This window comes from Periplaneta americana, chromosome 7, assembly GCF_040183065.1.
Source record: "Periplaneta americana isolate PAMFEO1 chromosome 7, P.americana_PAMFEO1_priV1, whole genome shotgun sequence".
NCBI lineage: Eukaryota > Metazoa > Arthropoda > Insecta > Blattodea > Blattidae > Periplaneta > Periplaneta americana.
The window spans coordinates 155,089,956-155,106,243 of NC_091123.1; the positions used below are offsets into that span (position 1 = coordinate 155,089,956).

General features: G+C 32.9%; 1 protein-coding gene across 1 annotated transcript; it reads right to left on the reverse strand.

Annotated features, from left to right (window-relative positions):
* Positions 1–1,327: 1,327 nt before the first annotated feature.
* LOC138703636 (uncharacterized) lies at positions 1,328–16,022 on the reverse strand. Its single transcript, XM_069831690.1, has 6 exons — positions 15,899–16,022; positions 10,046–10,189; positions 8,421–8,604; positions 4,618–4,812; positions 4,177–4,285; positions 1,328–1,725 (listed from the first exon to the last, which is right to left on the reverse strand). The coding sequence occupies exons 2-6, from the start codon at positions 10,149–10,151 to the stop codon at positions 1,510–1,512; spliced, it is 810 nt and encodes a 269-aa protein (XP_069687791.1). The 5' UTR covers positions 10,152–10,189; positions 15,899–16,022; the 3' UTR covers positions 1,328–1,509.
* Between the last annotated feature and the right edge of the window lie 266 nt (positions 16,023–16,288).

The window sequence follows — 16,288 nt, forward strand, 5'->3', positions numbered from 1 at the left end:
CATTTCTCAGAATCACGTAATGTGCCCAGCCCTGCATTAGAGTGACTCGGTTTAAGCGCCGTGTGATGCAAGAGACGGATAGAGGTACAGCTGTCAATTCGTGAACAGCGAATGTTTTCTAAGTCCACACGAAACTTGCGCTTGTAGAAGCAGTTTCGGATTCGGAACTATGGAGTCATCCGATATCTCCGTTTCGTAGAGCAGCGGTAGAGTGTTCGCTTAATGATTCGAAGATTGTGAATTCGAGCCTTGTTCAAGTTATAGTTTTATTTTGTTACCGTTCTTTAGTGATATAAATAATAATCAAGTTATTACTTATTTTATGCTCGACCATGCCGAAATGTAGTATTTATACACATGGTAGCAGTCCTTTAATGCATGTCATTAAAGTACACCTACTCATTAAAGTACAGGTGTTCAGTCAATGACAAGTCAGCTTACAGGTGTTCAGCCAATGACAAGTCAGCTTACAGGTGTTCAGCCAATGACAAGTCAGCTTTGTACCGTTATAAAACCGCAAGTATCGATTATTCTCGGATATGCAATCGAAAGAGAATTAGCGAAAAGTCACGGAGGCTGGAAATCCAATACTGTCGCAGAAGGTTATGTTCTGTTACTGTAATAATTAGCGTTAATTGTAAATAATATTCAAATAAATTCAATTTGTCATCTCGTTTTTCAATGTCTAATTTAATTTCAATGTTATATCAAAGTTAATATTTAGTGTACTCTGTAGGTTCTTATAGGCTATCTGGACATCTGTTCCTCGGAAAAAATCAATACTTTCGCGTCTGCGCACATCTCACAATTTACGAGGTATTGCTCAAGGTCAGTTAGATATAAATAAAATGAATAATTTCAAGTTAGAAATATGGTCGAGCATAAAAAGCCGTATGAAACTCGCCTATAATGGTAATTAAGAAGCTCGTATGAAAATTATGAAACTCGCTTGCGCTCGTTTCATAAACATCCATACTCGCTTCTTAATTACTATCATTATAGGCTCGTTGCATAATGTACTATTCTGCTATCGTTCTTTAGTGATATAAATAATATTCAAGTCATCATTTTATTTCGTTATCGTTCGTTAGTGATGTAAATAATATTCAAGTATTTAATTGTTTCCTGTTTTTTCTAATACAAATTTGAGAAAAATTTTATTAGAAAATTTAAATATACACGTCGGAAGAAAGTATTAGAGCAGAATACTTAAATTAGCAAAGAAAACACTTGTGTTAAGGAAGTAATAGTGGTGCCAGAAAAGGATGGAAAAATTCTCAGGAAATATTAATCCTAGTGTACAGAATTCATAGTATAAAGCCAGAAGTTCAAGAATTGTACTCTGTGTAAGATGATTTTATTTATGTATAAAATTGGTATTTACATGTACTGTAACTATTGACAGATGCAACATGAGATTTTTACGTAAATATTCATTTTTATCATTAATTCACAAAAAATATGAAGAATTCAACTGTTGGAGAAATGAAAGTCCGTGTGTTTTCCTCGTCACTTTTTCTTGCTTCCTCCGCCGTTGATCAAATCAAGGAGGTCTTGCAGAGTCACTCCATCCAGCTTCTCATTGGCCAGATTGATGACAGCTTCGCTGAGCACAGGGATGAGTTCTGGTTTAGCGTTTTCAAACACTTCTGGTGCCATGTCGGAGATGACTTCATTTGCTAGGTCGCTGAGATCTCCTCCGCCCAGGAGACCCTCGAAGTGTGTCTGTAAAATATTAATATCTTTTATAGTAAACAATAATATAATGGATTATGAGGCTATTGAATGCAAAACGCATCCAAAATTTAAAACAAAAAAATGAGTTAGGCACGATATCGCATACTTGATGTTGTTCCTTACCGCATGGAATTTGTTTCTACATCAAAACTTTCCTATTTACAGTTTTATGAGGTATCGAAAATCGTTATTAAATGCTTAACTCGCCTAATCCATTATAAAGTTTGAAGAAAAACTTTCATGAACCTTCTATAAAGTTCTGAGCAAATCAATTCTTACTCCTGGGTTTATGCATCTTTACTGAGAAGTTTAAAGCAAAACTTGTCTTGTACTGAATTGAAAGAATGTTCCTTTTTAACTTTTTCGTATTTCATCTGTTTACTCCAATAAAATTTTGAAATATTCTCTCTAATGAATTTTAGGACAATCTTTGATTCTGTAGCTTCAATTATTGTCAAATAGTATTATATTCAGATATACTATCATATAGTTAGTTTATTTTCTTCAAAACGTGCCTTATCCATATCATTAACTGGCATAACTGCTCTTATCCAAAAACAAATTCAGTTTATGTCCATATTTTTGGGTTTTGATTTTCCAGAAAACTTGAGGGTATAATATAATATCATACAATGTAATGTAACATCGTATTTTTCCTATTCCAGTGACCAACAGTTTAGGTTTTAGGAGTTTTTTTTTGCGAGTTGAGGAAAATAATTTATTATGGACAAGGCGAGTTTTGCATCAAATAACTTCATGTGAATATTCAGATTTCGCTAAAATTGAATTTGATTCCTTTCCATAAAATTAAATCAATAATTTTTATTATATTTCTTATATTATATTTGAGTTAACCAATTCCGACTGTTAAATATTGGTAATATAGGGCAAATTTGTGAATTCAGTGAGAAAGAATTCAATGCTTTCATTTAAAGACGTCAACAAATAATAACATAATAAGATAGGGTTTTGGCTGATATGTAGCATACATCTATTATCAGGCAGTACATCTCACTAGACGATATGTGCCAGAGAAAAAACAATTATATGTATGCATCTGAAGTCTGATAAGTGTAATATGTAGCTAGTTGGCGATGAATGCAATGGAGGGGGAAAGGAACTGGCCACACTACCCCATTATCTCCTGATCTAGTTGCCTCATAAGTGGTGTCATGTTGATATCACTTGTAAGATTCAAATCTGTCTTCGGACATGATTTAGCGTTTTTCGTTTAATTAGTGAACGATTTGATTGTTTGAAATCCTTATCACAGTAGTTATCACAACATTCTTGATGTAGTCTTGTAAATTACATTTATCATCAATAATTCGTCAGTGTCACACTCACTGCTTGACACTGAAGATGAATATATTGCTTTTTGCACCAAAACTTATTCCATTTCAACCTAACCTCAAATAACTTCATAAAATTATTCATCAGAAACATCGGCCTCACAGCTTGTTGGATCTGATGCCAAACGAATGATCCTATCTGAGATCCAACAGGAATTTGAAGATGTGATAAATTTATCTTTCTTTTTAAAAACGCTTTGCTGAATATACGATATGTCGAAGCATCCACCGATGAATTTACAGTCTCACCCGTTATAAATAAGAATAGCTCATGAAATCCAACAAGAGCAAGAGCCTCACGTGACACCAGTTACAGAACTAGCCCGATTACTCTCAATTGACGAGCAAATCCAAGTACTGAGCGACTTGAACTTTAGTATCCTTGTTTGAGTCGTTTGCTCGGTCGTTCATACTCACGTTGTTTTGGTTTCAAGCGTTTTTATCACTAGACTTTTCCAATTTTCTCGATGTGTTGCTGTTCTGGACCATACTGCTGTTACTGCTGCTGTTTCTCTTCCATATTCTCGGGTCCCATACAGTTGATGCGTAGGCCCATCTTGACTGATTGAGCCTCCGCACGTTGCCTACCTATTTCCACTTCAGTTGAAGAGCTTGGACCGCTATATCCTTCATGCCTGTCCGGTTCGTGACTTCTTGTTGCTGATTCTATCCCTCCAGGAGACGTGCAGAATTTTCCTGCCCATCTTGCGTTGGCTTACTCTTTACATCTTTGTTTGTGCATTTGTCAGCGACCAGGGCTAGCCGGTGGCTTAAGAATTTGTCGAAAAAGATGAATTTTAGAGACCAGAATTTGTTCCATCCCATTTTTATTCTTCTCTTGACCTCCTCGCCTGAATTTCCTTGCATGGTTATTAGTTGACGTATTGTGTAAAATCGATGAAATCCGGGAAATATTTTATCCTTCGAAACTTTAATCATGTTGGGAATTCCGCATACAAAGTCATTTGGCTGATTTAATGTGTTATACGATAAGATATAGTCTGTTTACATAATGTTAGATCTCACCGAATTCGCAATCAATGTTACCAAGGAGATTCTAATGGAAACATAATAACAAAATACTTACTGTTAAAGCTGTAATGTTTACGTCGAGATCCAATTGTTTAATGTATATGTAGGAATTATTGGAGCCAAGGTAAAGTTTTCCTGATATAGACAATCCTTCAACTACGGCCCTGTAAAAGATAAAGGTTAATATCACAACATTATTATTAAATCCCAGATTTATGTGCAAAATGTAAATTGCGTGTAATATTTCAGTAGATACATGTATAAAAAAGTGAAATTCGTTGGAATCAGAGATAATTTGTGTTGCCTGGTAATTAGTTTAGCCTGAGCTTTTCTGTAACGTAACGATGTAAGGAAATGACTGTGGAATCGTGAGCATAAACGTAGGGAAAACTTCTGCATAATATATAATTTGTATTTGTACAAAATAAATATTGATAAGATCACGATGGATATTTAACTAATCATGTTCCTTGTAACGTGTTTGTTGTAAACTTACTCGAAAGCTCCGCTTCCGTAGATTGGAATCATGTCACTAAGACTTCCCTCGATGTTGTAATTTACTCCTTTCGCAATGATTTCGGGGACGTGGAAGGCAAACTCAGCGTTCAACATCAGTAAATTGGTCTTTATCTTGTCCACCACAAAAGTAGAAATTTCCAGTACCTCTACTCCATCAGCAGTGCCCGTCAAGCTGTAAACCAATCAGAGTTTGAGTGAATGAATTTATGAGTGAATGAATTTATGAGTGAATAAATTTATGAGTGAATGAATTTATGAGTAAGTGAATGAATTTATGAGTAAGTGAATGAATTAATGTGTGAGTGAATTAATTAGTGACTTAATGAGAGAGAATGAATTAATGAGTGAATAAATTAATGAGTGAGTGAATGAATTAATGAGTGAATGCATGAGTGAATGAATGAATGAGTGAGTGAATGAATTAATGAGTGAGTGAATTAACGAGTGAATGACTTAATGAGAGAGAATGAATGAATGAGTTAATGAATGAATGAGTGAATGAATTAATGAGTGAGTGAATGAATTAATGAGTGAGTGAATGAATTAATGAGTGAGTGAATTAATGAGTGAATGACTTAATGAGAGAGAATGATTGAATGAGTGAATGAATGAGTGAGTGAATGAATTAATAAGTGAGTGAATGAATTAATGAGTGAGTGAATGAATTAATGAGTGAGTGAATGAATTAATGAGTGAGTGAATGAATTAATGAGTGAGTGAATGACTTAATGAGTGAGTGACTTAATGAGAGAGAATGAATGAATGAGTTATTGAATGAATGAGTGAGTGAATGAATTAATGAGTGAGTGAATTAATGAGTGAATGACTTAATGAGAGAGAATGAATGAATGAGTTAATGAATGAATGAGTGAGTGAATGAATTAATGAGTGAGTGAATGAATTAATGAGTGAATGACTTAATGAGAGAGAATGAATGAATGAGTTAATGAATGAATGAATGAGTGAGTGAATGAATTAATGAGTGAGTGAATGAATTAATGAGTGAGTGAATGAATGAATGAGTGAGTGAATGAATTAATAAGTGAATAAATGAATTAATGACTGAGTGAATGAATTAATGAGTGAGTGAATTAATGAGTGAGTGAATTAATGAGTGAGTGAATTAATGAATGAATTAATTAATGAGTGAGTGAATGAATTAATGAGTGACTGAGTGAATGAATGGATGAGTGAATGAGTGAGTGAATAAATGTATGAGTGAATGAGTGAGTGAGTGAGTGAATGAATGAATGTTCCATGTACTGTATGTAGGCCTACTCAATGTAACGTAAGCACAATGATTTACTACTACACATTCTGTCCTATCCTATTCTCAACGTATTTATTTCAGAAAATATGACTCCGTCCATGAATTAATGTAAGCCACCATTGATTTTGTAAAACATAATATTTACGTTACATTTAAGTTTTATTCTGCAGTAGTATTATAAACATTCAAATGGGCCGATTAGAATCCCTTTTCAACGATTTTTCAAATTTGTGGAAAATTCGTGTCATGAATAGAGATGCTTCGCTTTCGCAAACCACGGATTGGCGAAGTACGAGTTTTCAGCTGATAAAAGCTAGGTATTTTATGTTTCAAGTTCTTCCAGATCAAAATATCGTAAAGTTAAATTAGCGAAATGACGCGAAATTTTGTGTATAAGCGAACATTCTGTTTATAACACTAATTTATTCGAAATTAATGTTTTTCAATATATTTTTTTATTTTTATTTTTACGAAATTTTAATTTTAAGTGCCAAACAATATATTTATTGAATTTATTTAAAAATAATAGGTCTAAACTTTGGCGAAGCAAAGTTCTTTGCCCTCTGTATTGTTGGCAGTGATTGAAGTTAGCTGGATTTACGATTTTGTTGTAATTAGAAGTGAAATTTTCTTAGGAATTGTAAGTGATCAAAATATAATCTGTTTTGAATTTATACTTATGTACAAAATTTTAAATTTAATATTAAACTCTAATTTAAATATAAAAATTTAAATCTAATATTCAAATCGAATTTCGAGTGGCTTTATTTTTAAATATAAAGTAGAAATATCTTGAATGTTTTGTAGTTCCTGTTAGTTTATATTAATTACACAAAGTATTTGAGACTCTTACACAAATTTCTCTACACAACAGATACGTGCCGGTAGAAAACTGTAGGCCTAAGTATTGTTAAAATATAAGATATATCCCTAAAATTCCATTGATGATACAGACTCTAATCTTTGTTGTAGAAATATTCTGTAATGTATTTTGAATGAGAGTCAAAATGTTATAATTTTTTAAGTGCGAAATAATACCGAAATTAACCAAGTTTTTATACCGAAATTAAATATTTTTATTCACCGTAAAACAGAATCCCTAGTTATGAGTTGAAAATATACTTCAAACACACAGATACATTATATTAAATTTAACTACTGCAGTTAAATTTATAGCTGGCCGAACTTCTATTCGTCCTGGTTATAGAAAAGAGAAATATTGAATATTTATTGAAAGAAGCTCGAATTAAATACTGCTATGTCATTATAGCGAATTATTTTGAAATTAATGCACATTCAATTTTTGTTGAAAGTTTTTCTTATCTCGTGTAAAATTTTAATTCCTGGACTTGACCAGTTTTTGTACTGAGGTCTTCAATTGAAACTCTAAAAAAAAAAAAAAAAAAAGTCTACAATAAATGGTTCTGCTTCCTGTTGCATGAAAAACGAGGGTTTTGAAGTTAGCTCCTTTTGAAAGTGACATGAACTTGGTACCTTTAGCTGACTGATAACAAAATTCTTGCAGGTGATGCTCATGTTTCCGATACGTGAGATGACACTGAAACCACCATTGTCTTCAAACACTGAAGAATGACGTATATGCGTCGTATTTTAAACGTACCTAACGAGAAAGACAGACTACGGTTGCGACGTCACATTCTTAGTCATAACATGGCCAACATTGAACAAGTTTATATATAAATGCACGTTTAACATGAGTTTTATATAGCAATTCTTTTGTTTTTTTAGAACTTTGAACATGTACTTATATTAGGCGATTGTCAAGATGGCCATGACTAGACTATGATAATGACGTGACTCCACGTTAAAAGTATGTTTGTGCGAGATCGTGCGTATTTGCTTGGTTTCCGCACAAAACTAATCCGCGGAAAGTCTAAAATTCCACATTCAGTATTCCCAGCCTAACACACATAACAATTTCCCTCTTCTTACCGCTTAAGTGACATATTGATTTTACTGCTTTAGGCTTTTAACATATTATTTTTAGAGACGTTCAATATAGTAATAATTATAAATTGGAAACTTACCACTGCAATTTCACCTAAATTGCACTGTTAATTACTGTTTTGAAATATTTGCAAAAATCATTACATAACCTTACCGTTTGTTTTAAGTTCGCATTTATAGACTGGGGGGAAAAAAACAGACGTACTGTATATCACGGCCTGCTGGAGTATAGTAAACACAGAAAACATTTTAAAGCAACAATGTTGAAGATAGATATTTTTGTTTTACAAATTTGCCGTCATTGAACAGAAACCAGGATGGAGATTTCATTGAAACTAATTAGAAATTCCTCTTTCAGGTATGTAATAAACGATCTTCGCACAAAATACACGAGCGGTATGTTTTCTTTCAATTCTCGGAAATTAAAAAAGCTCAACGACGTTTCGCTTTTTCAAACTTTTCCTCGAACATGAAAACTTCAACATACCGCTCTTGTAACGTATATTACTATTTATGTAATAATGTGAGATTGTTCTTCTTACGCTATGGGATCCATTTGGAGGTCAATATCCAAGTGGTCGATCTTCAGTGGATCCAGAATCGGTATGCCCAATTCTTCTGAGCCCTCTAGCATGATCTGTCTGACATTAGTGTTAAGGAAATTGATGATGGAGTCGTCCAAAGAGGACCTGAAGGATGGCGACAGAACTGCTTTTATTTCAGCCTCTGTAAACAATAAAACGATTTGATAACTTTTTGTGCTTTTTGTGGATTGTGGCATTCTATGGGACGCAAACATGGACATTACAATGAAGTGAAGAAAACATTTGAAATGTTGAAATGGAGAAAAATGGAGCGTGTGAAATTTACAGGCAGAATACGAGTGAAAAAACGAAGCTGTGGTAGAAAGGGTGGATGAAGAAAGAATAATCCTGAAACTGAACATGAAGTGAAAAAGAAATTGGTTGGGTCACTAGCTAAGAAAAAACTGCCTACTGAAGGATGCACTGGAAAGAATGGTGGAAGGAGGAAAAGTTCGGGGCAGAAAAAGATATCATATGATAGACAACATTAAACAGTTCTGATTAAGTTATTATTTCTTTTGTACATTGTGTGACTTAAATTATATTATTATTGTTATAGATTAAGTGTTAAATTATTTTTTAGTTTTTTTTTGGTCTCTTTTTTTTTATTTGTACTTGTATTTCTGGTGGTTTGGAAAGAAGGCTTATTGTACTTAACTCCTTCAAAATAAATAAATAAATAAATAAATAAATAAATAAATAAATAAATAAATAAATAAATAAATAAATAAATAAATAAATAAATAAATAAATAAAAAATAAATAAACAGTTAAATATTTAAGTAACTAAATAAATAAATAAAGAAGTAAATAATAAATAAATAAATAAATATGTAAATAAATAAATAAAATAAATAAGTAAATAAATAAATAAGTAAATAAATAAATAAATAAATAAATAAGTAAATAAATAAATAAGTAAATAAATAAATAATAATTAAATAAGTAAGTAAATAAATAAATAAGTAAATAAATAAATAAGAAAATAAATAAATAAGAAAATAAATAAATAAGAAAATAAATAAATAAGAAAATAAAATAAATAAGTATATAAGTAAATAAATAAATAAGTAAATAAGTAAATAAATAAATAAGTAAATAAATAAATAAGTAAATAAATAAGTAAATAAAATAAATAAATGAATGAATGAATAAATAAATAAATAAATAAATAAATAAATAAATAAATAAATAAATAAAGATATTATATGGGTAGTAAGTGGAGATCAAGAGGGCGGCGGAAAAGAGGGAAGATTGGAGAATGCTGGATGTGCAATGAAGGACCTGCCCTTGGGCAGTAAACTATGAATAAATTAATGAATCGAACTCGTTTCACTGGAATTTGTCTGCAGCTTGAGTGATATCGGAGGACTAAGGAATGGAGACTTATTCTCACATTACCCATACATGTATATCATTATTTCACATCGTGCATAAAGATCACAACAGCTTACAAGGACCTTGAGGTTCATATTACTAAAATCACGGCCGACTTGATGTTCCCTTCGCCTTTTTTTTTTTTTTTGTAGAAGGAGAAGCGAAGCGAGCATCAAGTCGGCCGTGCTAAAATTGGCTTGACTTACTCAACTGGTCGCGTGGGGCATTCTTGGCGCGCTCTATGAGCTTGCTGCTGGCATTGGCGCCAAAGACGAGGCAGAGAGCAACGATTACGACGTACAGACTCCTCATTGTTAGGTATTTCCTTCACTGTGTGAACTGAAATAAACCTGCAACATAACAAATTGAAAGCATTTTCTATGTTAGTATCTACACATTGAGCAGAATCAATAATTTCATGTTAACACCTATGGTACAGTTAAGGCGCAACAACAGGGAGGAAGAGGGTAAGATTTCCCCCCTAAAATTCAGAGGGGTAAATTATATAGTTTTTAATTTCCTAAAATACTAAAGGGATAAACCTATATAATATAATTTTACCCTTTTTTGGGACCAAATTTTTAGTTTATAATTTACTTAATGGGATGAAACAAATTTAAAGTCTCTCTATTATACTAATACAACATTCACATATTTATGTGTCATCACTTCCTTTTATTTTTTTTTATCGAAAATGGGTGTTAATATCAGTGCACGCGAAGCCAATCTATCATATTACTGAATGTACCCAACTTTTATGTTGCATGAGTTGTGTATATTTTTTGGATTGTTACGTCATTAAGATTGATAATTATAGAAACTTGGAGTAACGGTTAGCGCGTCTGGCCGCGAAACCAGGTGGCCCGGGTTTGATTCCCGGTCGGGGCAAGTTACCTGGGTGAGGTTTTTTCCGGGGTTTTCCCTCACCCAATATGAGAAAATGCTGGGTAACTTTCGGTGCTGGACCCCGGACTCATTTCACCGGCATTATCACCTTAATTTCATTCAGATAATCTCAGATGTTGATGAAGCGTCGTAAATTAACCTACTAAAATAAAAAAATAGAAACTTGATATAAAGTATATATGATCATTGATCAGGAAGAGGAAAAGGAATTGTCTGGGTCACCGGCTGAGAAGAAACTGTCTACTGAAGCATGCACTGGAAGGAATGGTGAACGGGAGAAGAGTTCGGGATAGAAGAAGATATTAGGTGATAGACGACATTAAGATATATGGATCATATGAGGAAACAAAGAGGAAGGCAGAAAATAGGAAAGGCTGGAGGAAGCTGGGTTTGCAGTGGAAGACCTGCCCGTGGGCAGAACACTAAGTAAATGAATGAATGTAACAAAGATTGGAAAAATAAATTTGTGCGAGATCGTGCGTATTTGCTTGGTTTCCGCACAAAACCAATCCGCGGAAAGTGTAAAATTCCACATTCAGTATTCCCAACCTAACACACACAACAATTTCCCTCTTCTTACCACTTACGTGACATATTGATTTTACTGCTTTAGGCTTTTAACATATTATTTTTATAGACGTTCAATATAGTAGGCCTAATAATTATAAATTGAAAACTTACCACTTCAATTTCACCTAAATTGCACTGTTAATTATTGTTTTTAAATATTTGCAAAAATTAAGTAAACTCTACAACTCGTGATGCAAGTAACATTAAGGAAGCCGTGAAAAAATCAACAAGATTCCAGATGCCGATGTTATTACTGCAATATGTTATATAAATAATATTATTAAAATATTAAAATGAAAAATAAATCATTACATAACCTTACCGTTTGTTTTAAGTTCGCATTTATAGACTGGGGGAAAAAAAAAGACAGACTATATCACGGCCTGCTGGAGTATAGTAAACACAGAAAACATTTTAAAGCAACAATGTTGAAGATAGATTTTTTGTTTTGCAAATTTGCCGTCATTGAACAGAAACCAAGATGGAGATTTCATTGCAACTAATTAGAAATTCCTCTTTCAGGTATGTAATAAACGATCTTCGCACAAAATAATGTACGATACACGAGCGGTATGTTTTTTTTTTTCAATTCTCGGAAATTAAAAAAGCTCAACTACGTTTCGCTTTTTCAAACTTTTCCTCGAAAATGAAAACTTCAACATACCGCTCTTGTAACGCATATTACTATTCTTTGCTCATTTCTGTAAAATAATTTTTGAAATTCCTGCCCAATCTATTTTAAATGTTGTACTCAACACCGCCTGGCGCCTCCTATCGAGTTGTAAGTCTATCGAAATAAAAACGATAATAATATGTAGCATGTGTTAAGTGTTTTACAGTATCTTTATTCTTTACTTTCTTTGGAAGTTGATTTATTGTTGAAAGGATTTAAACACTGTAATATGACATTATTTTTCAGACTTTACGACATTTCATTTGAATTATTGATAATCTAGCAAAGATGTAACAAAATTAAAAGTTTAGATCCTATACCTATACTAATTAGACGAAATACCTACATAAAACGAATAAAATCAGTTGTATTACGCATTGAATTAATTCAAATGCATAGCATCACCTGTTCTGGATTCCTGATTAGAGAATCTGGCAACACTGATCACAGCCAGTCTTATGTTTTATGAAGCTGGAAGGAAAATGATGTGAGGTTCTGATTGTTTTTAATGTGTGCTTTTGAATTGTATAAAGGGTAGGATATGTGCTTGTGATGGTCACGGCGTTGCAACAGTGGGACAGTGAATAAAAAATTACATCCAGTTCTCTAGTCCGGGCAGGCACTGCTATCTGATGTACAGGCCTGAATCTAGCCGCCATTAGAGGGACGCCGTATCAGCTGATTCGTTTAGATTGAGGTTGAAAGTACGCTCGTAAGAACAGTGAATAGCGAACTATTATTTAATAACATGAAAGCGAAATAGCGCACACCATTTCCGTTGCAAAAATATTTTTATGCTCGACCATGCCGAAATGTAGTAATTATACACCTGGTAGCAGTCCTTTAATGCATGTCATTATAGTACACCTATTCATTAAAGTTCAGGTTTTCGATTATTCTCGGATATGCAATCGAAAGACAACTAGCAAAACGTCACGCAGGCTGGAAATCCAATACTGTCGCAGTAGGTTATGTTCTGTTACTATAATAATTAGCGTTAATTGTAAATAATATTCAAATAAATTCAATTTGTCATCTCGTTTTTCAATGTCGAATTCAATTTCAAGGTTATATCAAGTTTAACGTTTATCTTACTTTCTAGATTATATCAAGGTCGTCAACATTCGTTGCCCGGAAAAAATCAATACTTTCGCGTCTGCGCACATCTCACAATTTACGAGATTGCACAAGGTCAGTTCGCTCCCAGTCACATAAGAATTACATGAATACTTATGAATAATTTCAAGTTAGAAATATGGTCGAGCATAAAAAGTCGTATGAAACTTGCCTATAATGGTAATTAAGACGCTCGTATGAAAATTATGAAACTCGCTTGCGCTCGTTTCATAAACATACTCGCGTCTTAATTACTATCATTATAGGCTCGTTGCATAATGTACTATTATTTCACGTTTATTGAAGCAAAATTAAGTTCAGCCTAATATTATTACAACTAACTGCGTATGGTTCAGAATTCCGCAGATATATTAGAAGGTAACTCTGTACGACTGGCTTCTATTCTGTCACAAACTTTTTTGAATAGCAGTAGAAATCGTTGATGATTTTCATATAAATGTAAACCAAATCAAATAATTTCAAATCATTTTCTTAAGTAGCTAATAATTTGTATTTGGTAACAGTTCATTTCCTGTAATATTCTACGATACTATTTATATTTTCAGTTATTTAGTAAGTTACAGAAAATAATTTCGTAATATTTCGATCTCCGGGAGCCTTTAGCACTAACTCATCTATATTGAAGCCATTTTAGGCTCACCGTTAACCAAATGTTACTGCTTCAATTCCGACTTCAAGTCCCGGCGAGTTCAAATAGAATTTTTGGTGGAGAAAAAGGTATTGGTACAATTTTCTCTCACTCTATTTCTCTGCCATAATTATTTCACTGATTTATCCATTTACAGTCGTCGAAAAAATGAAATAAAATGGGCAAAGTGTGCTGTCAATGTGATGGACACGAGAAGCAATATTTAACATATTTGAGATAGATAAAAAAAGAAGTTAATTGGAGAATGTGATCCCAAATCTCTTTTAGTTCATTTTTTATGATAGAACTGGGCTAGTTTTTTGTCCACTGTCTACGGACTGAGCGAGTTTTCAAGTGAGATGCACAATAACACAATCTTTTAGACAAGGATTGGCGTTGTTTTTGAAGGAAAAAAAGTTTAAAATATGATGATAGGTCTAAAAATTCATATGTAATTATTTACGAATCATAAAAATGTCCAAATGAATTGAGCGAATTTTGGTATCTTACTTTTCAATTAAATATACGCATGGGATTTTAATTCCTTCTAACGATATTCACTTTTATTTTCCCTAACCTATCTGAACGTAGACCTATTTATTATTCTTCAAGCATCGTATCATCCTTTGCTTACAATAGCATCGAAGTGGATACAGTACGTGCGTTGGTATTGGAGGTCGCGTCTGTGAACATTAATCATAGCGCTATTGAAACCAAAACGTGATACTATGCTTAACAATATTAAGTAATGAATATGTCAAAGACTTTTCATACCCTTTTTACGAAGTTCATCATATTATATGCTCACATTTTGACTTTTGTTCAATGTACTCTACGTGGTATATACAGTATTGGTTTACTTCAAATAACATAGAAAGGCGTAAGTAACAAAGAGAATAACTCAGTTAAATAATACGTAATTCGTATTTCAACACTAAAATGTTGCTGTGAGAAATTCAATGAACACACTCTAATTTGAAACCCTATATATGAAACATCATTCACAAAATTTGGCGTAATTTCAACGATCCATTAATTTTTCACAGCAACATACAGCTTTAAAATGCAGGTTTCCTAAAAATTTAAATTTTGAGTTGTTTTCCTTTTGAACTGGGCCGTCTATATGTAATTTTCATGTAGGTATTTAAGCTGGATGTTCCTTCTTAAAAATCGTGTTTTTCTACAAGTCTCTGTTGCAATCTTGGTTGCATGCACCACCCATATGTCCACAAATGCAACACTTAACGCCGTTTTGAAATTACATACTTGTGTTAAACGACACTTTCTTAAATGTCGAGGTAGAATTATGTCTGAAAATATCTACAATTCAGTCAGATTTCGCAAAATAACATTTTATTAAATGTCGAGGTAGAATTGTGACTGAAGTACTACAATAATTCAGCCAAATTTCGCAAAACATTTTCCTAAATTTTAAGGAAGACTTGTGACTGGAAGTATCTACAATTTAGCCAGATTTCAGAAAACAATATTTTTTTAAATGTCGAGGTAGACGTGTGACTGGAAGTATCTACAATTCTGCCAGATTTCCCAAAACAACATTTTCCTATATGTCGAGGTAGACTTGTGACTGAAGTATCTACAATTCAGCCAGATGTCACAAAACAACATTTTCTTAAATTTCGAAGTGGACTTGTGACTGGAAGTATCTACAATTTAGCCAGATTTCGCAAAACAACATTTTCCTAAATGTCGAAGTAGACTTGTGACTGGAAGTATCTATAATTCAGCCAGATTTCGCAAAACATCAACCCTGATAACCTAAAGGAATGTTCAATTCACTACAGTATGCAAAGGTTTAATGAGTAGCATATGATTGTCATCCTAAATTATACAAAGCATTCTGGGGATTTACCAAAATGAAATACAAACTCCAAGAGGGTCGTGACACTCTAAAGATTATAAACTGCTGCTCTATTGTATAGCTATTTGTGGCAAAGTTAAAGATGAAAGATCCTTGATTTCTGTGCTGTGAAGATGGTGTATGATGGTGATATAAAATCCTGATGTTAGTCGAATGTTCATTGTAATGGCTATTGTGTACCAGACACTTAATAAAATTAATGACAAATATAAAATCCTAAAAAAATTCGATTCTACAGTGATCTCGTTTCTTGAAAGTCTTACCTTAGTTCTAGAGAAACTGCACAGTGCGGTTTCAAGATAAATTCCTTATATATTGTAAGAATTCGTCGAATCATCTGATAATCGGTGATGTTAAGTTCATGGGTCGCGCAATCTTGATTGATTTTCTCCCCCTCTCTCTGTTTTTGAGATAATATAATCTCTTTATCAATCAAGACCGCCTGCAAAGAGCTTAATCCTCCTACATACCTCGATAAGAGTTTTTAAATATATTAGTTTTCTACGTTATCTTTCGCTAAGTGTAATGTGAGACTTAGGCCTACCTCAAACTATCACTATACTACTACTACTACTACTACTATCTCTTGTAATACTACTACTTCTACTTCTAATAATTCTATTTCTACTACTACTACTACTACTACTCTACTA